The 25,538-nt window shown below is 39.5% G+C and overlaps 1 protein-coding gene across 1 annotated transcript in view; it reads left to right on the plus strand.

The window, feature by feature from the left end:
- The first annotated feature begins 5,608 nt into the window (after window positions 1–5,608).
- RYR2 (ryanodine receptor 2 (cardiac)) overlaps window positions 5,609–25,538 on the plus strand; it is a 471,929-nt gene continuing 451,999 nt past the window's right edge. The window contains exon 1 of the mRNA XM_009893652.1: window positions 5,609–5,716. Coding sequence (XP_009891954.1) covers window positions 5,609–5,716 — 108 coding nt within the window. The remainder of the gene's footprint in view (window positions 5,717–25,538) is intronic.

Here is a 25,538-nt window from a genome sequence, read left to right on the forward strand (position 1 = left end):
AGAGTTAGCACCCTGACTTCTCTCAACTGTGCTGCGCAGCAAGTGCAGGTGTCGCAGAAGGGCAGCGGGACACGGAGGCTCGGGGCTGCTGCCGGTCACTGTAACGGTGTTTAAAGCACACCTGTGCCCCAGCTGCAGAGCTTGCCTGTTTCACTAGTGTAATGTAAAGGTGCAGGGCAAGAGGCTGGTAAAAGCCTGTGGTACCTGCTGAGCAAGAGCCGCGTCGCTGGCTGCAGCGTGTGTGATGCCCACGTGGCCACGGGGCAGAGCCAGCTGAAGCCTGGGCTGTCGTGGCTGAATGGGTGAGTGTTTGCCACGCGACACTGCTGCAACGGGAAGGGGGCTGAACGTCGACTGCAGGACGCACAGAGCTTCTGGTCCGCTCAGCTTCAGCATCGCTGTACGCCCAAGCGTGGGGAGGACAGCCAAGTTTGCTCTTGGAGTACAATGTAGACTTCTGCTGTCTGATGACTAGAGATCAGTGAAATCCAGGTCCCATATGACCCCTCTTGTGATTTACTGTGAAGCTGCCATGCAAAATTATCAGCACAAAAAGCAGATTGCTTGCTTCTAATGGCTTGCGTGAATTTAATTCTTGATTCTTGGGATTCCTGACCAGCTGCTGCCACGGAATAGCACCAACAATCATGAAAATTTTGCTTGCAGAAGCAACTAGCGTAGCGCAGTGTGGAGAGACACCACTACTTAAAGGACTGGGGAACCAGTAGCTGGATAACCATGCGACAGAGCAGTTGAGATATATCTTACCAGTCTGCACTTTGTGTTCCAATTTGAGCCCTAAAAAGGGCCTTTTAAAATCAATGAATGTGACTCATTAACTAAATACGCATGGATGATGTAGTCTCTGTAATCTTTTGATCCTTTAATCAAAACTTGAACATTGGCTGAAATCCAATTTGTAATATAAACCTGATCCATCTTAGAATGCATTCGGCCTGGCTTTAAAATATATTCTGTTGGTAGAGAGTAACCACACTGCATTTTCACAGTAAAATGAAACATTGCTTAACAGAGGTACCCAGTTACTCTGCAGATGCCAGATATACTGTACTGTAGGTCCTGTTTTATTAGCCAGAGAAATTCCAACTGATCGCAAAATTTGAAATCTGCTGCATTTTTTTTTTTAATTCCAGAATGCATGAACAGTGGATGTTAGATTACTAGACACAAAGCATAGCCGAGCATGTTATAGTTCCAAAGGCACGATAACTTTAAGAAGCAACTTCTTAATGGAAAAAATGATGTATAAGCACAAAATATTTCCTGCTTTCAGCAAGATAACTGGCCAGTATCTGAGCAGATGAGGTAACTACTGTGTATGCACAGATTGGATTTTTTTTCCATAAATATGTATTTAGCAGGTGTGCCATTCTACAAGCACAGCCTTATGCTCCACAAAGGCAGGCTAGTGGAGCACACTGCAGTTAATCACCAAGGCGTGTGTGGATTAGCATGAATATTCTTTAGAAAGAGTGAGCATTCTATATTCAGCGTGAGAGTTTACAGCTTTTATACGCTATGCCTTTAGAGTATGGCTAAGCACAGTTTGTAAGTCTTCACGTGCTTTGTGGGAGACTGTACTCTTTGTTGCTTGTGAAATAGAGAATACCAGCCTCTCCTGCAACAGAAATATTAATTAGGATGATTTATTTTTCTACTGGACTGTGAACTTAGTCTTACCACATTTGATTATGTAAAGGATCCCAGTACGATATAAGGAATGGATAATTAACAAGAGATGCCATTTCTATGGGAAGAACAACTTTGTCGACACTCTAATTATCGAGGTCCTTACCAAAGAATTCTTATCATCCATCAACCAAAAAGATTTGGTTTCCACTGACAGCAACTCCATTTTGTTTCCTTCATCATCCTTGACGTTGCAGTAAGTACTGCAAATTTATAGGCTGCACTACCCTGTCAGGTACATGTTTGAGAAACTGCTAAGCATCAGAGGGTAAGCAAACAAATAAATGCATGTACCATGCATGTGGAACTTGGATAAACAGTTTGAATCTTTTTCTAGGTTTCTAGAAATAAAGGTTTTGAGATATCCATAGCCAAACTGAGAAGAGAGGCATCTTTTTAACACCTTTCCACAGATATCCTCTGAACGGTGTTATCTGCACCCCTTTACCTTTCGATTATTTTAGTAGTTATTTCAGAAAAATGCAATTTGAGTTCCTTTGTTTCCAAACCTACTCTTTTTGAGATTGCATATTTTAATTTCCATGTGTGTCATTATCATAATAGTTTAGTAGGTTCTTTGAATGCAGTTTACAATTGCTTGTATTTTCTGTGTTTCTTAAAATTGGGCATATATATGTCTGCTGCAACATCATGTCTTAGAATGGAATTATGTGAAAGATTGCCCTGCAGTTTTATTGTTCAGTAATGAAGACAAACTCCTAGGAGTTTCAAGATTAATTGATTTACTTCTAATACCTAACATGGTATTAAGTTGGCTCAGATCATGTTTGGATTTATATTCTTTTTTGATTACTTCTAATCCCGTTTTTGTTTTTCTGATTTTCACCGCACTGTGTTAATCCTGTTAAAAGCACTGGGAAGTTGTTGGTGAGGTCCGTCCACTGAAGCACAACTCTTGAGGCTTCTCTGCACCATCGCCTCCAGAATTTTGCCTTTCTTTGTTGTTTCCTACTTGAAACGAGATGCATTTAGTGCAGAATTCATGATGACACTAAGGAGGGAGATGCTCTTGTACGAGGTGAGGCGAGCCTTGCCAAACGCCTATTTAGACTGCACTAACGCACAGCGGGTTGGGCAAAGCGGAAGCCTGCCAGTGACCTACTGGTGGTGTTTGTGCCTGGAAGCTGGTGCTGTCGTTGCCTGGCCCTGTCCCCAGCCTCAGCGCTCATCCCTGCTGGCACCAGTGCCTGTGGCTGCAGGAGGTGCCTCAGTGAGCTCCCGGGGCTGCAAAGCTAACCCTCTCCCCACCCTGCCTGGGGAGCCAAAACAGCGGAAAGTAACCCTGACTTGTTTTACTACCCCGCTGCTTACTGTGAATTAAGGACGTCCAAGAGACACGCGCACAGAAAGGAGGGCAAGGCGGGAGACTACTTTTATTTAGTAGGAGTGAGTGTCAGCTTAAATACATGTTAAAGCATAGCTCAAGTAGTTTGCTAAACGGTAGCTGTGACTCCACGGTAGTTAAGGTTAGGAACGTGGGAGATGAGACAGGGAAAAGAAGCAGTCGTCTTTTAAGCCGGAAGGTATAATGCTAGTGACAGGACACCTAGCTTACCCTGCAAAAGTTCCTTTTCCTGGTTTGCTGGTGGTATTTAAACTATTCAGAAATGTTTGCTTGAAAGGCGTGGTAATGAGAGCCGGCTGAAAATGTACTGAGATGTGCACTTTTCTTTGCCTAAAAGGATAATTGACTTAAACTGATTCTTACCACTTGAGTTTGTTTATTTGGTATTGAACCACTGATATCTCAGGACTGTGTTTCAAGTTATGGCGTTGCAGTGAATTAAAAAGCATAGTAAAAACACCTGTGGGAGATATAAAGTGTAACAGCAAGAAGTACTGTGTAAACAAATATTTTAGGCTCTCAAAGCTTTGTTGCATTCTGCTTATTCTAAGCACTGAAAATTAAAGGCTTCAGAATCGCTGAAGTATTTGAAGGAGTAAATGCAGAAAGAAAAGTCTTGGCAGTTTTGCTAAATTTTCTCTTGTGGGAAGAAAGACTTCTTGATAAGATCTAAAATGAAGTCCTGCCCATGCGGTCATGGAAGAGTGCTGGACTGTAGTGATTTTCACAAGAGCAGAAATGTTAACAGCAGCCATATTTCAGTGGCTACATCATACATCATCATACATACATATTACAGAGGACAGCTACATCCTTCCTGAATTCAGCATGCTACTCCGTAGCCCTTGTCTTAAATAGCTGCACCAGGTTTTCGTGAGCAATCAGACACCTGCCACCCTGCTCAGCTGCGGAGGGGCTCTGCTTTACATAACACTATAATAGAATTGCTGTGTCCAGTACACAGAAGTTTTGCCAAGACCAGTGCTGCTTTCCTAGTGCAACTGTGGCTGCACTCAGGGGTTTGTCTCCCACAGCTGTGAAGGAGGAAGCCACCTCCTCCTGCCCATCTTGCAGAACTAGGCCTGCAGGAGCCTGCAGGTCAAACAGGAAATGAAAGACATACCTTTATTTTTTTTACAGTCAGGGTCACTATCTGATGAACAAATCACAAAGTGCTAAAAGAGTAAGGATTTTCTAATATATAATGATGTCAATCTTTTCATCTGCAATTACTGTGTAAAAATCACATAGTGAAATCTCTGTTGTGCTACAGAGAAGTCAGATAATATGGTCAAAATCTGAAACTTTAACTGTGATGGTACATTGCAATGGCTCTGTCAACACTTTGCCTAATTTTAGGCAAGAACTTGTTCCCTTTTTTTCCTTACTTTATCTTAATAGTACTTATCTTTGGCCAGGCTAGAGGACTACTGCCCCAAAATATATCTCTGCTCAATTGCCGTAAGTGAACCAAAAGCTCCCTACGGTGGAGACAAAGCTCATGAGTTTAAGCAGCAGAATAACTTGCCAGAAACAATGAGAATGAGCCCTAAATAGCGTAATTGGGAGCATAGTACGAAGCCAGTCATTTCACACAGCTTCCCACCACCCTTTTGCCCAGCAACAGGAAATGGAGATAGGGAGATGGGCACAAATTGTCAAAGAAAAAAAAAAACAAACCTAAAAACCACCCCCACCCCCAAAAAGAAAAATTGAAATAACTAAACCTCTTGCAAGTCTAGGTCACCGATATTTGAATTTGTTCATGCCTAAATATTATTCTATTAGGGCCCTATCAGCATATGTCAGAAAGGGTCCGTCAATGTTACCTACAGTATAGGAAGGAAGGAAATTCTTAGAGGGAGGCAACAGGTTGAAAGGACAGGGAGAGCCAGCTCCAGTTTGAAATGGCACCTGAACAATGAAGGAAATGGGGAAGGAGGCCCTTGCACCACTCCCCAACTTCCCCGAGCCAGCATTTGCTGCCCTTCATCACGCTTTGGAGGGCTAGAAGTCGGTTCTCAGTGGGTTTGTGTTCTTACTCCCTGGGTCCTGCGAGGAGCAAGGCCTCCCCCTCCTCCTCCTCCTCCTTGCACAGAGGGCCACATAGGGGATACTGAGGAGGTGAGGCTGAAGGCAGGCTCAGGGGAAGCGGGAGGTGACAGATGGGCTGTACCCACACTGATCACCGTGCCCTGCACCCCACCATCCTACTCTCCTCCTAGCCTTGCGGGGCTGGATGGAGCATGAGGTACCTCCTTTTCAGCCACAGAAATGCACCAAAGGAGGACTGTGGGGCTGAAGTCGGAGTACATACAGAGCCCAGAGTGAAGCTCTACAATTGCTCCTAGGTCTACTGCCTAAAATACAGCCCTGCAGAACACATCTCTGGAGCTTCCTGCACCCCATGTAAAACATCAGCCCTCGGCCCTGAACCCTACTGTCCCCTCTCCTGTATTTTTACCTTCTTGATAACACTGTCGGGTCTGAGCTCTTCTTCCCCCAGCCTAAAGCTTCCCCTGGCGTGTCGTCATGTGCTGCTGGCAGAGCCGAGAGCTTGGGCAGCTTTTCTGGGAGAAGACTGGTTTTACAGCCAGACATACTCTGTTCTTCTGGAGCTGTGTGCATTGGCATAAATGGGTAAGTGCAGACACCTTCCTTTGATGCTCCCTGACCCTACTGCAGCACCCGGACATTGTATTAGCGTGAGAGAGAGCATAATTATTTTTTGGCCTGCCAGCTGGCAATCTAAGGCAACAGCCATACAGCGCTTTCTGGAAGATCCGTGTTGCCCACGCAGGTTTCAACTGAATGGAAAACACTGCCACTGCATGAAACAATCCTGCCTGGGAGAGTGCACGCTGCTCTTTGCTTCAAATGGTAAAAAGGCTGCCCTGGTTGTGGGTGTAAGCGCGTGCTATTCTACGCACAAGAGTCGTCACGTTGCATAAGTTTGGGCACCTAATTTAGGAACGTAACTGTGCTAGGTTCCCTGTATGGGCTGTGGAAAGAAAAATCCTTCCTCGGAGAGAGATTCAGGGCAGGAGCTGAACTGCTCTTCCATTCAGCATAATAAAAATGACACACTAAAAGCTCTAAGCAAATAATTGTTATAAAAGGTCTACGCAACATTAACTGGTCTGCTAAATGCCTACATTTGCTCTCTCACACACACAGCTGTAAGGCCTGTGTTCCTTTATAGCTTCTGCAGCTTGTTTTGAATTTTCTAGCGGACTGTGGCGTATGGAATGGAAAATTAAAACTTTTGATTTATGTGTTGCTGCTTTGCCACTTTTGGCCACAGTAGAATACTTACGAATGTGAAATGACAACAAATATTTAGTCGTACAAGTAACTGAGATGGTTATATCTGGGAGCGGAGGGAATGGATAATTCATCATTCTAACAGTTTCTATGTGCTGGAAGAGACTCTGTGGTTTTGTAGCAGAGGAGTAAATAGAGAAGCACTCCCAGTCCCCCAAGCGCAATGACTAGATAAAAACTGAGCTCTTGCAAAACAAGTTTACGTGAGAATTGCCGGTATGACAGACACACTATGAATTAGCAAAATAGCAAGTGTGGTAAAAACAGACAAACCTGTGTGCATGAAAAATCTTGGTAATACACATATCCCTTTCCCTAAACTTTGTGTGGGGCCAGTGTTTCAATAATTTCTTTTTTCAAAAGTTTTAGCAGATGTTCTAAGTTTTGACAATCTGTGCAGCATCCATATTAGTTTGGGACTTGTCCAAAAATGTCAAAAGGCACTGCAGTCTGGATGATCAACTTCAGAAAAAAAGCAGAGCAAGGCTTTCATGGTTTTTAAGCTCAGAAGAGACTATTAAAATCATCACCAACTCTAATCTCTTCTAGAACCTTATCAGTTAATTCTGCCTAATACCTTTACCTCATATTTAAATTACAACATCTTTCTTAGAAAGACATGTAGGCTGTAGGATTAAAATCTCTGTCTTTAGTTGGTGCTTGATTTTTCTTTCAGAAATACAGAGAGAGCTATAGATAATATGATTCCTCTTCTGTGCTTGCAGATGACACAGCTCAAAAGCTCCAGCTAAACTTTTCTCCTCCATGGATCTTGTAATTCAGTTCTGCAATTTATTCTTTGTCAGTTGTGTTCTGATAGTAAGGCAGGACCAGGGAAAAACACCAGGGGCCTTTCTTGCTAGCTTTCTCAGTCATCAGAATCTGTTCAGGGGCACACTGAGACCTATGAATAATATTTATAAAGATATAAGAGGAGAGAAAGCAGTTATAAGGAGTCTTCACTTAAATACGTTTACTGTGAGGGAAACTTAATATGCTTAAGTTAAATTTTGAGAACTAAAGTAATAATTTTTTCTTTGATAATTTAGATTTGCAGGGCCTTTCCACTATGCAATTATTCATCAGTAGTTGGAAAGGCAAAGATATGTTGTAAAATCCAAGCAAATCTGAAGTTCTCTCTTGGTGAGTGGATTGCTATAATTTTGTTGTCCGTGGCAAATTTTGAAGGCTAGACATCTTTAGTGTTCAAGCCTATCTCTGTAGTACTGTTTATATTTATATTTAAACTGGCTAACAGTAAATCAAACACAGAGCTCTCACTTTGGCCAGGTAGTCATGAAAAAATAATCTTGTAAAAATCATTAGTTTGCTTCCACCTATACTATCAGAACAGAATGAAATTGCAATATTCTGTCTGCAGCTTTATTATCTTAAAAATATATTGTTTATCTGTTTTATTTACTTCTCCATAGTACAGGAGGTCTTCTGGCTTCCTATGATGTTTCTGATTTCAGTGTGTGTTTGTTTGTTTTTTTTAATGCTGAAAATGAGAGGCTAAAAGTGCGGAATATTCTGCCTGGGAACCCTGACATCCCTCTGCTCATATACCCATTTGGAAAGCTTTTAGGGTACGATTTTGCAATTGATCAAGCTTCATTTTCTGTGGTATTCAAGTGGTTTAGGAAAATTACCCTGAAGGCTAACTAGAGGAAATTTAATATCAAAGCTGGGTGTACAGCCAGCCACTTTCTCAATTTTAGAGAAACATGGTTGTCGATTCAGTATGTGACAAGTTACTATTTCCAATCAAAATGATACCTAGTATGATTTTGAAACCAGTAAACAAAAATACCTGTTCAACTAGAAGCAATTCTTACTATAAGCAAAGTATAATAATGGATTTTTCAGCGTGTAGTAATATATATGTGTACAGCTGACCATTCAGAAACAAAATTAAAGATGGTAAAAGCTAAAAATCAATAGGCTTTCCAGGCAGAATTTAAACTGTGATAATGAATAAGTATTTATATTGAGTGGGAAAACAAAGCACTCAATCTGAAACAGTATTTGCTATAAAAACACTAAAGATTTGTAAGCAAAAATTTTATACAGGTATATAACATTTCAGAGTGACATCCCTAGAAGGTGAATTTTGAAAGTGGAAAGGTACACTTTGAAAGTCCTATTACCTAGATAGAGTCACTGAAATATTATGGGGCTATTAAAAAGTCCAAGAAGCAAAGAAACAGGACAGTCAAACATCTTAATCACAACAGTCATTTAAAATACGCTCGGACTTTAATTCCCTGTAGGGTGTTAATTGCATATCTGCCCGATATCCAATTCTGAAATTAGGCCTTTGTGTTCTTGATAAACTGGTTATTTAAATACTGAATAATATTACTGAAGGAACTAGGGCTGCTTTGCATCTGAAGGTTTCTTCTTACTGGATTAAATTTTTCTTCCCTTAAAGTGAAAGAAAAGAGTACATCTCCAATAGATGAAATTTTTCTCTTTGTCAGTATTCATCCTTTCTCAGGCTAGAGACAAAAGACCAAATAATGTTGTTATTCACGTGCTTCTAGGGAGCTCTTACAAAGAAAGAATCTTTTTATCTCCTGCAGCTTGTTCTCAGGGTGCTGCTCTGCCCTGGGCGGCTGCAGAGCTTCCTCTGAGCCCTGCACTGGGGGGCAGCAGGCACAGCCAGCGCTGAGAGGAACAATGTAGAATTAAGGTTGGGGTTTTTTTGCATGGCTTAAATTTTATCACAAACTCAAGTGTTTGTGTAGGCACCACTGTTACACAGGATTTAGCTATCTGGGTTCCAGCGTCTTCATAAAGATTGCCAGAAGTCTAAATAGCATTAGTGTATTTATTGTGATTCGTTCAAATGTGTCTTTCTGTTGTAAAAAAGCCGATGTGAAAGAATGTATTTTCTTTTAACAAAAGTTAGCAAATTGCCTGTAAACATGGCAAAAAGAAGGATGCTACTGGAGACAAACACAGAAGCAGTCACAGAGAAGGACATAATTTAGTGTATTAGTTTCCAAGTCTGGATTTCTTAAAAACGCTTAAGAAATCTATCATCTTCTCTACAGTGGATTCTGTTTTCTCATAATTACCCAGGGACAATATTTGCATACTTGAAGATGTTTACTGAATTTCTTTCCTCTTGAAAGTTTTAGTTTGAAAACATAGGTACAGCATTGGAGATTAATAGTTTCAGTATCTATATTGTTTAGAAAAATAAGGTCAAGTTACACTTGTTCATATCACTGGCTGTCCTTAGCTTAACACTGTTTCAAGATAGTGTTGAAATTTTTGGACTAAAAATATCCACTATAGCTGGCAACTAAATGGAATCAAACCTACAAGGTTGTTTTATGTAACACGGAAAGAGAAAGAAAAGCCAACAGAACCAGACCGAGAAGTAACTTTCCATCAGTTAGCATAGCAGACTTTTCGATTCCAAGTCTTGAGTTTTATGTTTACTGCCACCCTTAAATACGTGCATGAGTGTCTGAAGAATATTGCCAGTCAGGAGGCACACAGACATACAAGCCTTCTGGTCACCTACAGGAAATTTTATAGGTCTTTACCTAGCCAGAGCTCTGTCCGGGGGAGGGCCAAAGCACAGCTCAGAGCTACATTTCAGCTCTAGTTTTTGGACCTGTGACTGGGCTATGTAAGCTCAAACGTCTTAAAATTCATATTAAAGAAAAATGGGAAATTCATGGGGGTAGGAAAGAACAGAACCTATTTGTTGAGCAGAAGCCACCATGTGCAGTGTAATAGTCTCTATTTTGAGACAAAAAAAGTAGTAACAATCTGTACAATGAAACTCATTCTGCAAGCAAAATGTGTGTTCAGATTGAAGCTTCTGTGATTTCCTTGCCTTTTGATATTACCTAACCTTCTTTTAGGCACTTTTATTTCTCCTGCTGTTTTGGTGTCTCTCTAGCCCTGCTGTTCCTCACTGTTTCGGTATGTGGTTGACCCAGTTTGAGAACTCAATGGTCAAACAAGACACAGTATCATGCTTTCCCATTGTCAAATACCTTTTTCTTCAAGGACTACTTAAGCATCAGGTTCTACTGTTGCTTCTTATGATGCAAACCCTATGAACATGAGAATTTGTTGGGGCAAGGAACTTCTGTCTGGCTTGGCTCTTAAGCATTACATTATTTCATTGCCTATATAAACTGTCTTTTAAAGTTTGATATTTGATGAAATAGAGCTACTACTTACCTAACTCATACAAATGTTTTGTTCTTTGCAGTGGTTTTCCCTAGGATATCACCTTAAGAGGTTAGTGTTATTTTCAAACGCTTTGATGTTCTGGGCTCACAACTGATCCTCTGAAATGAATTTTCCAGGAGGCAGGGGCTGATATAAAGGGAACAATTTCTCACTCCAAGTGCATGGCACACTCACTCGCTTAAATCAGTGCTTGTATTTAAAAAATGTCAACCCCACTCAGAGCAATTGCACGTGCTCTTCATCCTACAGAGAGAGGAGGAAAGCTAATTCTCTCAAATGAACTGAATATGGCAAATACTAGTCAGGAGCTTATTGCTTATCTCAGAGATGCTTGGATACTACAGTGCTGAGGGGAAATACTAGGTAAAATAGGAGAGGTTACTCAGAACTTGCAAGGCAGCACTGAAGTACCTGAATTAACTCTTGCAGAGAACAGCATTTTCCTAGGATCAGGCCTCAGCGCATTAGATTCTATAACCCACAAATCTAAGGCATTTACTCCTGTGCCTACTGTTATTAAATATGACCACGTGACAATATTGATACGTTGCTTTCAATTGGCACTGATGCATAAGAACAGAAGCACAAAGTGCAAACATGAAATGATTTCTTACAATGTTTTCTTATATGTGGTTTCTTGCAATGATTTTCTTGTTAAAAGACATTTTTTTCCTCTCTGGCACATCAAGAAATGAGAGAACATGATGGCCGACACCCAGAGGATTTACTACTTATATTCCGGGCCCATGGATATACTCTAGAAACTGTAAGTTGAACCACAAATCATAACTCACAATGAAAACTGTGGTGCAAAACCATGGAATACAAACCTTCTCTTTGTGTGATTTTCTTAAAAGTTTTTTGTCTTTCTGCAAAAGAGTATAATAGAAAGTGTGATATTCTTTCTGCGCTCTAGGGAAAATCAAAGATAGAATAAACAGCAAATGGGGGTAAGATGACAGTTCAATGGCCAAGATGAGAAGTTTGCTCCAGATGAAATAATAATCAGGGTGGAAGGTGTTGCTATCTTATTACAGGAAGCACATATCTCACTGGGGCATCTCAGCAGATATTTATTGTAGCAGAATTACACTGTAATGGTATAACAGGGATGTGCCTGATCTTGCTTGGAGCTATTGCTCCCCACTGGAAATGCATATGGTGGTGTACAAACCCAGGGATCGGTACTTTCCTGATATATGTTCTTGGATGTTGCTCTGATGTCTCTTTCCTGTAACTAGGAAAACATTTCCCTGTCACTCCCCTATTTTAATTCTGTAATTTCCTTCCTCTAAAGCTTGTTAGATATCCTTGTTAGATATCCTTGTTAGATAAATGAGATGTGTAGCTGGCCAAGGTTGAATTGCTACCCATGGTGATATCAAGAAATATCAGATGTTTGGACAGTGAGTTTTCTATGACTGTTCTGGATCAAATGGAAAAAAAAAACAGAGTTTGGATCAGAAAGGAAATTTTCCCCTCCACTCACCGTCCCAGAGCCTGCCTGGCAAGGAGACAGGGATTTTTACCTTTTTACTGTTCTTGAAAGCCTGAGGTACATCTCGCTTTCTTCAGTCCTGTGAGCATTTTCACTAGTAAACTCCCTGCTTTTGTAAGGGATGCATTGCTGATTCCTCTTGGGTGTCTTGGTCTTCCCCCTGTCACAGTGCAATGTCTGAAATTCTCATCTTGTACTGAAAGTCATCTTTGTTATAATGGGCTTAAATATGTTTATGCAACAGTGTTCTCATGGATGCTCCTGTACTAACTGTTCCCCTTATGGCATTGACTACCTTCAGTGACAATGGCTTTGTTACAGTCCTGTGTATCTATACACTTCCAACTTACACTCACTGTGTAATTATATTACCTGTAACATATTTTTGCAGTCTGAGCACTGTATGTTTGGGGTGGTATGCCAAAAAAATACCCTAGGCATACCAGGTATCCAGGGCCAGTATCACTTTCCTTGTCACTGTACGTTTCTCTGTGAAAAGCACCTCTGTGAAAGCACTGCTGCAGGAACTTCTTGCTGTCAAGCTGCGCACCCCAGGAGATGCAGAACTGGCAGATGCGGTGCTGCTGGCCAGTGTGGTTCCCAAGTGGCTCAAAGCAGGTCTCTTTTCCCCACAGAGCACATCGCTTCACCCCATAGACATGACCTGCTGATTCGTACCTGCAGTTAGCTGTTGTGTTGCCTCTTTGTTAGTTGCCTTGCTTTTCTTTTTCTGGTCACGCACTGAGTTTTGTTTCATTTCAGAAAATGGGCAGCAAGCGTATGAAGAGTTATTTTTTACTGCTGATGTCACCACAGACGGGAGCACAGTCTCCCTGAGAAATCTACTTTGGATGTATTCCATTAAATGTAGCGAAAGAGGATTTTTCAGGAGTATGTAGCTTGTGTGATTATGTAGCTCTGGTCAAAAAGATGGGGCTCATGTATTTATATAGTTTTTTAAAGGAAAATGATCTGTCTGGTCTAGATGCATGCTCAGTAAGGCCGCCCAGTTGCTGGGCCATGGGCTGTGCACGTGTTATCTATCCTGGTATATTTTGTCGGTTGCATACGAGTCAAAAACTTGTCCACAAATCTTTTGACATGTCATGTTACAAAAGGCACACTTTTGCAGCCTTGTCATAGCAAAGCCACCCAGAAGAGTAAGAGTTATAGTTGCATGAAAACAAAATTCAAATATGTATTCTGCAAAATCTTTAGTTATGGTATCCTGAATTATGCAAGCTTTAAAGGAATTTTTTTAGCATACTAAGAACTAATAGCAAGAAATTAATACAGTAAAATCACTTCAGCTTGATAACCAGTTTTAAAAATTTGAAGACAATTTCTGTGTCATGAAGTAATACCCTGACGGAAGTTGATGGATACAAATAAATCTCAGCAAAATAGTAAGGAAGCTGCAACTGGTAATAATACTGGGGTGACTGAAAATATTTATTATCTCTAGATCTAATCTTTATTATGTCAAGATTCTGTGGGATCAAGAACAAATCAAGGGTAAATCCAATTGGACTTTAAACTAGTGGCTTTTGTCTGCTACGAGGTATATCTGATAATCTAAGAAAACTGGGAAAACCAGGCTTTTTGTACTTTGAAAAATGCAGTTACTGACTGTTACAAGGTTTAAGGAAATGACGTGGTTATCTCTGCTTGTGCTGAAATCTTTCCTCTAGTACAATTCCAATGATCTGCTTGCTTTTGCCATGTCTGAATAAGACTGACTTTTTTTAGTAATGAAGAAGCAGAATATGTAAAATACTCCATTGTGTAAAAACAAATCAAAATACGTGACTGACTGTTTGATCTTTCTAAAATAATTTAACGCTGCGAGTAAGTCCACTGCCTTTCCCTCTGTTATTGATTCTTTGGGCCTACAAATGTTGAAATGAAGGGAAGGCACAGATGAGGCTGATGGACAGTTATCATCTGATCCTGACAGATGTCCTGTCGAAGCTTCACTGAGGAGAGACTGAAGGGTGTTATCATTCCCCTGAGTTAAGCTTAATCCATGACATCAAATGGAATATATATAATGCAGAACAGTTGGGTTTCACCATCACCTCCTATCTCGTGTCCATTTTCTTTCCAACCATCCTCTTAGAGGTCTTTTTCTGACCTTTGTGTGTGTGTGTGTTTCCCTAGGAGGTGTGACTTAGCTGATTAAGGCTGTGGCATGTCTTGTTTCACTGCTATGAACCCATGACTAAAAGGGCAGCTAAAAGCAGCATTGTAATCGTCAGACGCTGCTAGGAGTTTGCCAGGTTTTGGAGTGGTTGATAAGACCATATGCTGGATCTGTCTTTTTCCAGGTGTAAGAGACACACCAGAATAGAAGTTACTTTTCTTTCTATTTTCTGTTCTTTTCTCTCAGTTGCTGTGTGGGCTTGGTTTGCTTTATAATACTGATTTTAACTAACTATAGCTTTTTGTCACAAAGGGACAATGACTGCCCTCTTTAACACAAAGCAGAAGGGGCTTTCCCCTATGAAAACTTTCTCTAAAGACTTTAGGTAACATCAGTGGAAAATGAATATTGTTTACTGGTCTGCTTAATGTGTTGGGTTTTTTCCCCCTTTTCCTAGTTATTTACAACAAGAGTCAAAGCACTTTAATTTTCACTGTGAAACCAAATGGACCTTTTGAAACTTGTAATCCAGGTGTTATACACTGTCATACTCAAATAAACACTTTTCACTCGATTTCCCTACCAAAAGGAATGCACCGCCCTGGCCATTTGACAAAGAAAATTCTCTTGACCGTTTGGGGAATGACCCAACCACTGGACTTCTGCCTGACTGGTGTCCTACCCTGGATTCTCTGTAAAACTTACTATGAAGAGCAGCAGTTAAATTTGAACTTCTGATGAGGATGAACAGTTTTCCTGAATACCAGCAAATGTTACATAAACTCAGACAGAAGTCAAATGTGCTTATAACAACTTTCTCCTAGCCCTAATCAGAGACCACGATGTCGTCCATCTGCAGGAAGCTCCCTCTCATATGCATTTTTTTAAATGGAGCATACATAAAGCATGATTGAAGACTTTGCTCTCCACTATTTGGTGCATGGGCATAAGCATGCTACATAACTTTGAGGGAAACTGCTTTCAGTTTGGCAAAAATTAAAGCTGTGCATCATGCCGTATGTGATGAAACAAATAAGCTCAGCTCTGGATAAAGCTAGCTTTCTGTGCCACCTCAAGTGGACTAAATAGTACTTTTCAGCTGCACTTGCACTTAAAATGGGCAGAGCTCAGAGGGGGTGGTTATGCAAGCATTGCAAGGGAAAATAAATGCATGGAAATACCACTACAAATAGCTGCCTCCTTGAAATTCAGTATATATTTAGTTCCTGGGTTGTTTCTTTCTTTCACCAGTAGTGAAGGATAATGAGCTTCAAGGACTGTGGGAACCTGCAATTGAAGTAGAACTGAGATATCTTGCAAAGACAACATTAGAAGGACAATGAGGGATCACACTTGAGGGGAGAGGAAGTGCGGAAGGTGACTACTTGAATGACAACCCTTTATGTCAAGACTCATTAAATGCCCTCCTTTGCTTCTTCTCCTTGGCTAGGACTAATGTGTCATTTGAATGTTTTATCTTCCCTGTGAACAATTATATATATGAATTCTGAAAGCACAGCCAAAGTGCAGGGGCCACTGCATGCAAAAGTCATGGCTGTTTCTCCTGTAACTGAATGACATTGAAATACAGCTGAAAAGCCCAACTACCAACCGCTGCTCACACAAGCTGGGATGGGGGCAGGATAAGCAACAGCAGTATCCCCGCAGAGAATAGTTATCCTCGAGCTAGTATTACCTGATGTGGGTAAAAATTGTTAAGCAGCTTATTCCCTTAGGGTCTTGCTTGGCTTTAACTGAAAATAAAGCCCGCTGCCAGTAGGAAAGATCTGCTATGTGGCCTAAATGGGATTTTGTCTTCTTGACCAGTAATAAAAGCACATTTCTGCAACATGAGAACAGCAGTCTTAGTTCTGTCATTCTTAAAGTCTAATTCAGAGTGGATATTGCAGTTGGTGCTGCCACATTTGCACTGAATGTTCCATCCTCACTTAACGTTAGTATACATATAATCTCATCTAGGTATATGCATATAGTCTCATTATACCTAGTCTGTCTGGTAGGACAGGTGAAGAATGTTAACATCATGCTTTAGGATCACGAGGCAGGGACTAGCAAATTATGCATTCTTGTTAGCAGGGTGAGCAATGATTCACAAACAAATTGTTGCCTTCTGCTAAATCAGCACAAACCTGAATGTCCTGTTGTTAATTGTTTATGAGCTTGTTTTAATAGTTTCCTGCAGCAGTCAGCTCAAAATCTACTAATATTGTTCCAAAACATAAAATCCTTATTCTCTGCTACTTTGTAGTGATATACATCTGGGTAATGTGGGTGTAAAATGGTATCATTGTGTTGTGGGAGAGCTTTACACCCACTTTTTGCTGGTGTCAATGACTACACATGCTAAGAGGCAAGCACGGAATCAAGACTTTAATAAAGTTCAATAAGCAGATTAGGCAGAGTTGTCAGAGAAATCTGAGCTGCAGAGCTGCTGTTGATGCCAGAAATCATGATGTATTGTTAAAAAAGCAAATGTTAATTGGACAATTAAAATCCCCATTTACGATACGAAGAAAAGCCTGGGGGTTCTGCTATAATGCAAAGCTGAGTGTTTCAACCGAAACCACGCCTGCCTGGAAATGAAATGTGGAAATTTTACAAACCTCTGATTTCTAAGTGAATGACACTGCAGCACAGTTTCCCTTCCTTGCTTAGGAATATGTTGGCCTGTTTGAAATGCTGAAGCTGGATGGTGCTTCAGTCTTACTGTGGTTTGCGAACAATCGCTCTACTCACGCTGAAATCTCCTGCCTTTTCATGCTGTGATTACTAGGAGGTTAGCCTGACTGAACTAGAGTAATAAAATCTCCAAAGCTATTGTAAAGACCTTGGTAACCTCAAAGAGAAGATGGTGTTACGTGGAGTAGGTGTAATTTTCTTGCTTTTAATGAAGTAAACCTATTCTGCTCAGAGTGACTCACTGACAACACTTTTCAATACTTACTTCATATGATACAGTTTTTATGTGATTATTTTGCTGTATCAGAAGGCATACAATGTAGTGTCATATAAACATAGTTAAAAGGCTGCACAATGTTTATTCATTACAAAAAGCTGTGCACTAAAAGGAGTGAAAACAAAGATACTGCAATATTATGATTGCTTTTAAAGATCAAATAAAGAAAAGCAAAAATAAAGCTGGGAAATACCTGATATAATAAATTATATTCACTTACTGTTTCAGTGACTATGAAATTAGTCAGATGAGCGTGGAAAGCAGAAGCACCTTAGTTAAGAATCTTGGATGATGCAAAGAGAAAACAGTCCAGCTTGTCTTCACTGATCACTCAGTGAAATGTCCCTGCATGTGAGAAGAATGGATCAGAATGTTAGAACTGTTTTTAAAATCCCATATTCTGGGAAATGTAAAGGAACTTTACCTATGGAGTCAGTCTGAGCTACATGAACTAGAACAGAATCCATAAAGTGGGAGAACTGAACAGGAAAAATAAGGTCTGGAGGGAACTAGTACTCCTGAAGATTATGGGAACAGTTCTACAAAATACTGAACAGACACATTTAAGGTCTTAGTGATGGTACAAAACAATCCAATTAAGAGGTGGAAAATATTTTTGAAACAATGAATGATTAGTGTATTGTTGAACCTAAGAAGAGTCACTGGGTTTTAAGCATGATTAAAATAGAATTTTGTACATAATAGGAATACCCATTGTTATTACAAATTAACTATAACAAAGATTTTGAAATAGATATTCAACGAAGACCAAATATTTATGACTGGAAAGGAGGGGAGAACTAGATAGTTCCTGTTTGTATCAGTTCTTTGCTTGTCACAGACAGTGACCAGAAACCGTACTACACAGATTTTAGGTCCAGTTCAGCATAGCAAACTATGTCTTTAAAATAACAACAGAAAACCCCGAACCCTTCCTTTTCAGAATTCAGAGTATTATGCTCTGTAGATTTTGATTCAGGCGCATTCCAGCATTTCTCCTTATTTTGTTCAGGAAGCACTCACAAAAACATGCAGTTTTCAGTTTCCAGAGGTGAGGTGTTTTGTTAGTGCTACAGGATGAGATACTAAGTGCCTAAACAAAATATTTATGTAATATAGTTTCCTCTTACAGCTTCAGATAACAGTTTTCTTTTTAATTGTAGAACTAACTGAACCATAGTAACTATAAATCTTGTGCTGAAGCAAGAATGTCTTAAGTACTGCTAACATCTTGCTTTATTCTCAGTGTGTTATACAAGACTCCAATTAAGGAATTCGGCTACTCCTTTATATTAACTATTGTTTTTCAATGAATGAATCTATTTGTTTCTGTTTTACAACTGTGTTAATGAATATTTTCTTAAAATCCTATTAGTAACATCGACAACTGAATGTTGGTTATTTACTATATATCATTGTCCAGATACTGTATCTACAACAGTTAAGTGCTTGTTGTGCCTGGAATGTAATCTCAGTGGTTTTGGTTCTGTTACCTCCATGGAGCTTTCACTACTTAATGGCTACAGAGACTAAACTTGAGTAAAGAGCCAAACATTTTTTCCTCTGCATTACTGCAGTGGTGTTTAGATTTGTGGCTTTTAATGTCAAAAGGAAATTATAGCTCATGCATGCCTTTCCAGGCAGAGTAGCTCATGTAGAGGACATTAGAATGACTTAGAGGAAGTCTGGAATCAAGTAATCATAATTACAAAGAAAAACAAGCCCTTTACCCGGTGTAATTATCCTATATTTAAGAAATTAATAATTAACTGGGAAATCTGGGGGCCTGTGTTTTTGCTGGTCTGTGAAATAATGGTGGGAAGACATAGACTCATTAGAGAATTATCCTATGAGTATGTAGGGAATGTCTATTTTTTCCCCTGGTTATCTTCACTGGCATGCGCACAAGGTTATTTGTGCTTACATACACTATTTAATGTTCATTCTTCTGACTTTGTCACCCAGTGAGGGAGCAGAAACCTCTGTCACTTACATGACACCACAAATATGACAAAAGCTAGTAAGAAGTATTCTAAGATGAAACCCAAGTGTATAACTCTCAAAGCTATGGCCTGATTTTTTTTAACAATTATGAATAACAAATACATTAGCAAACCACTTTGCACACAAGTTTTTGACTCCAGATAGCTAAATTAATCATTTGTTCATAGCGAACAGTTTGTCCACTAACAGTTGTAATTCTGTACTTGTGTTGTCATAGTTGCAATTCAAATGAGACTTTTGCATTATGACTAGCTATGGATGTAGGTTTAAGTTTGAGTTCCTGGTGGTGTTTTGTGTCTTGTGTGAATATTCAAGTCTTGGACTTTATGTTATGATACACTTGAAAAAGTGTACCATGAAAAATGGCAGACGAAAGGTAAAAATTATGATATTAATGTAATGACATTGTGGTTCGCCGGTTTAATATTTACAATTAAAAGACCTTTAAAGTTTCCTCCTTCCCTTTCTCCACTTCCTCCCTTTTCTTTCCTTTTATTCTGGTAGCTTCTTCAGGTTACTACAGCATCACCTCACATAATATCTATCAGAAAAATACATTTCAACTGCTAGTATAAAGGATATTCAATTGGAGAATGGTCAATCCAACTGCCTTTTGTGTTGATACCCATTTCTTTTATCACTAATTTATAACCATTTTAAGTAATGTAAATATTTTGCCATAGAAGTAATATTCTTTTCATTTTCTCTGAAGTCACAAAAATTATTACTTACTTCTCCAGAACTGGCCAACAACTTTCATCTGTGGTAGCTAGTATCTGATTAATAATACCTGTAATGCAGGGAGTTCATTTTCTCCTAGCAGAAATTTCATGCTGTTCCCAGTGTTTGGGCTGGCTACCCTTGTCCTTCTTGCCCCTGCGTACAACTGGTTGTCTCAGCAGCCATTGAAACACCTGTTTTTTATCTCCTCAGAACAGAATCACTGAAATTTCATTTTTTGAAAATGAAAGTGTGAAAAAACTGCCTCCTCAAACAAGTTTCTTTTGACATAGATAAATCTCAACAATTATTTGAATTCTTCAAGTTACAGAGTAGCGCTATGGCTGCTAAAATTTCTCCCAGAAAACTGCCTGTTTCTTTAGAAACATGACTAGAGTTGTTAAATATCACACAACTGGACTTCATAGCAAAGATTGTCATCTTAGGGACAGGGGATGAAGTTTTCCTGGTTTTATATGTTATGTAGGTCTTTACTGGAAAACTATACAGAAGATTACTGGATATTAATAGTAAGAAGCAGGGATTTCCCCTTTTTTGAAGTACTCGCATATTAATTCTTTGAAAATAAACCAGGAACACTGAATATCTAGATGCTTACTTGAAAAGATTTTGGTAGTAGTAGTATATAGTTACATAATGATATAACCCGTTACAAGACCTAGGAAACCAGGAAATTCTGTTTTGAGGATGGTATTTCATGTGCTCTTTTACTGCATACCAACAATATTCAGAAACATAATATGTTATTGCTCCCAAGCAGACCAAAGGAGGGGAAAAAAAACCCCAAACCAAAGAAAAGAAATTCCTTCAGAAAACTACTTCTCCTGGGTTTGTGCTTCCCAACAGCTTCCAGGAAATTTATCAGAAAGTACATTAGAAAAAAAGATTAAAAGAGCAATAAAAACTCCAAGGGGACAGAAATGTGAAAACCCAAGCAAGCTATTATTCCCTAAAATCTAAACCACAAGATCCATAGCTCCTTGTTAATGTTAATAATCCCACACACAACAATGAAAAGAGAAATTGTAAGTTTTGAGATTTGCCAGGAAGGATGCCTCAGATAGTGACAGTTTCTTGGTCTAGGGTGAGAAGCGTAGATTTCCAGACTTTGCCACAGCCATGTTCCAGACTACACTTAGGCATGAGTGCACTAGCTGTGCTGAAAACACAAGGCAAAGTAACAGAAAAGGTCTTAGAAAATGATTGCACATGTCCAAATGCAAAACACATTTTTTTGAAGACTTTTCCTGTCATTAAGCGAGATGTAATGGGCTTGCCTTGGCTTTTGCTTAAAACCAAAGTTCTCATAAAAGAGGAAAAGCTTCACTGTCTGAATTTTATTGTAGCGCTTGATTCCTATGTAAATTCTTGCATACATGCTATATAGAGAGTACAGAACATATACTTAATGACAGACATGCAATTAACATTTATACTGTATTTTATGTGTTCAGCATAAGCACTAACTAAAGAAAATGCAGTACATTATTGAACTCCGGGATGGTCACGATAAACATATGGTCACTATGGAATGGGGTCTACTAATTTTATTCTTGTTGCCAACTCACAGTTGGGACCTAAACTGAGATTTTATGCCGCTTCCATTTCATTGACCACAGTGATGTTGATTTATGATATGGGATAGGAGATGCAATCTCTCTAGTTTTACACTATTTGGAATAACATGTTTTCAAGATTGATATCTGGCTGAGAAGTCTGACATGCTGTAAGAAAGAACAGCGTGAGGATGAAAGGATAGTATCTGCCCCATTTCACTCCTATTTGCACTATCTTATTCTGTGCTTCTAAGAAGTGTGGTAATATATCCTGCTAGATGAAAACAAAGAAAGACCTGGGAGTTCCCTTCATGTTACTGAATACTGAACGTTCACAATACTTGTTATTATTATTATTATTATAGACAGCAGACATTGTTTGTTTTATGTAGATTATCACTTTGAGTGTGTGCAAACAAACATATCTATGCATCTTCTCCAAACATCGTAATAAGTTTCCTAAATTAGGTGATTCAAATTTATGAAATTAAAGTGCTAAAATTCCTATAATAGTGTCAATTTATGTTCAGCTGAGAATCCTGCCGCGGTACCTCAGAAGCACTGTCGCACTGGTGCTGCTGCACTGCCTCTGCATCACACCAAAAAACTGGTTTTGGTTAAAATTGGTAAGGGCATATTACCAATCCTCACAGTGCTGCTGCCTCGACAAACTAGGGTTGCAGTCCCAAGAAGCCTTTGCTGTCCAAAGGCAAAATGCACTAAGTAAAGAATCTGTCATTGTGACAACTACAAATGTGCATGGAGATGGGCAGATTTCAAATGGCATTTTAAGAAGCACATAGCAAGAACAAAGTAAGAAAAGGAACAGTACACACTAAGCAGCAGGTCACATAATGTGGGAGAACTCCTGGACTGAAAATTTGAATGACTGCTTCTAGGTTGGATGAAAAAGAGCAGACAAACTACATGCATGTCATAAGACAACTAGTTAGCTAACAAAACATTAATTAGAGCTGCATGGGAATTACAATTTTCTAAATAAAACTTTTTGTTAATCTTCAGAGGCTTTGTTAGAAACTCTAACTTCCCAAATCAGTACGGGATTATTTTGGCACAAATAGAAACTGTTTTTTCTCTGCATTATTCTGTGGAAAGCACAGTTAGTCGGTGACAAAAATTTTCAGACTTGTGGAAAACAGTGGGCATAATCAGACATAATGTAGATAGAAAATGAGCAAGTAAGAGACGGGAACACAAAGTTAACTGCTACGGGGTTGACTGGCATCTTGAACTTTGGGACTGGCAGTCCTGTAACAAAACGCCCCGTTCTTCCACACGCACATAAAAAAATGCAATTCCACTGAATCCCACCTGCAAATACTAGCCATGGACAATGTTTATTCTTTTAGTTTTCCCAGTAGTTCATCTAAACAACAATTCTGCAAACTTTACATTACTTCCTGGTGTGATAGAAACTATTATGTTATTTCCACTTAAAAACAACCAGTTGGTTTTAATTATTCAATGCAATTAAGCATAACTACTGACTAAAACCTCACATCAGCCAAAGTGCATTCCTTTCAAAACACAACACCAGTCCAATATCCTGAACATTTTGAAAACATTCCTGATCTTTTCATGTGGGTAGGGTAAGCCTCTGTGTTTTGAGTGGAAAGGGGAGAGGCACACACATTGTAGCTGATCGGTGTGGGCAGGTAATGTAGAGTCAAAGCTATGTCCATGGGTCAGGAATTTACTTGGCTTCTTCAGGTATTTTTGTGCGTGTGCTGATTTTATATTCTATGTATATTTTATAACTTTATTTAATATATATTTTGCACATGTGTGCATATAGTATTTTGTCTGTGTGGACATATGAATATTTGTCCTTGATGAATAATTTATCAAGAAGCTGTGCTTCCAACCACATTTTGTCACCCTGTTCAGAAAGTTTCCAGAAGAATCTTTTATCTTTACTACTTTTAACTTCGCTTCCTGAGCAAATTAAATTATGTAGCCAGGTGCGGTGTGTGCCTCTGTTACTGCATAGCATCTTTCAAACTAACTGGGAAATCCCAAGAATTTAACAGAGGGCTAATGGTATCATACAAGTTCCTAGCCATTATGTGAACACGGATGCCTGGGTAAAGAAGGCACCAAGAAGTATTATCTGCCGTCTGAAAAACTTCAGCATATCTTTAACTCATATTAGACATCAACAAATCTGCATAGTAGAGAAATATTACTGCCCTAGCAGCTTCAGCTGGAACTTGCACCTTGCTAAACACCAAGGGGTTTAATTATGAGCTCCAAATCTATAAGAAACCAGGTATCGTCAGTTCCACAGTTCTTGGAATGAATTTCATTGTGTCATAATGTTGTACCGAAAGCTGTACAAAATGTTTCAGCCACGGATGTTATACTGAACTATTTATAGTTTTTTCTTTCTTTTCTTTATGACATCTGTGCCTTACACGCAGCAAATAAAGCAGGCATCTAACCAACCACTCACCTTCAAAGCACAATGGAAAGTATCCTGGGTGTTCTATGATCTAACCACGATCTTGGTCCTGTAAACGCATGCAAACTGAGCTTTATATCTATATGGAATACATTAGCAAATTGTTGTGTTGAAACGGACTTGTTTTGTAAGTGGGATAAAGTGCAATTATATTTGTTCAGTGCACCTTCACGAAACCTGATTTTTGAAAGTTATCCAAACTCAGGACTTTTCCTCATAACAGGGGTCTGTTTCAAGAAATATCTCTCAATCTAAATAATTCAGAGGAAGGGATTTTTAAGAGGTTTGAATATTGCAACAATATGAAAAAACATTTTTCACTATTTTAACATACTTAAAAAAATTTTATTTACAGTCAGGAGTTAGTTTGAGAGGTAAAAAATCTCTTGAAGTCAGTAGTAACAGAATCCAGGAAATTATAAAGAAAATGTTTCAGCTGTCATAACTCTGGAGTCCATCTGTAGAACCTCTGTATTAAATACTCATACATTACGTGCTCTAGAGACCTTATGGGTCTTGGCTGCTCTTGCAATTTCCAGTCTGCAGAAGAACATGTTTTCTACTGCTGGAAGTAATGATAAAATCTAAGAAGTATTTAGTATTACTTTTTCATGATGTCCTTGAACAGCGTAAAGTTACAGGCTATGGGTATGGCTTTTCAAAAAACATCACGTCTTCTGTTGTGTTAGCCACTCTGTTTACCAAAATTATTGTGATTTCATTATGTTTACTGGTTTTGGTCCTTCAAAAGCCTTCTGCAGTCACACATCCCTCACACGTTTTACTCTGTCAATGATCCAATGTTCATTTTACCAATTTTTAAGACATTCTACTGCCCTCACCTCATGACTATTGCATCACATTAGCAGAGCTTCTCCACTAGATATTTATTGTGCAGTGCTGTTGATGTTAGAAGTCCTGCAGCTCTTGTGGGTTGCCAAAATTCTTTCTGCAGGAAGCCTAGCTTCCTCCCTGCTAGAGCTAATGTATTCTTCGCAAGGCAGGGACCACACGAATGCTCACAATAGATGAGCTATTCCATGGCAACCCTCTGCTTTGCCTCATGGTAAACGTATATGGTAGCCATCCTTCAAGTAGATTATATTGCCCAGAGAAGTTGTGGAAGCTCCAAGGCCAGGCTGGATGGGGCTTTGAGCAACCTGGTCTAGTGGGAGGTGTCCCTGCCCATGGCAGGGGGTTGGAACTAGACAGTCTTTAAGGTCCCTTCCAACATAAACCATCCTGTGATTCTATGATTCTATTTTAAAGCCTTTCGTTCACTCTGGATGAAGCTCACTAGCACGATGGTTAGAGGCCAACATCCGGTGAAGCCATGTTGTACCCTCCACCTCATCTCCCTGAGAGTTCTGCCGGCTGGCTAAACACTTGTGCAAAGCCGTTTAAATCCTCCCTCTCCTGAGGGATCTCTCAATGCCGGCACCTCAGGCGCAAGTCCTGAGGGACAGACATTGTCCATTGCCGACACAAGATGGTGCCGGCCTAACCGATAATCCCC

The sequence above is a fragment of the Charadrius vociferus genome, unplaced genomic scaffold (assembly GCF_000708025.1).
Source record: "Charadrius vociferus isolate BGI_N301 unplaced genomic scaffold, ASM70802v2 scaffold309, whole genome shotgun sequence".
Classification (NCBI taxonomy): Eukaryota; Metazoa; Chordata; class Aves; order Charadriiformes; family Charadriidae; genus Charadrius; species Charadrius vociferus.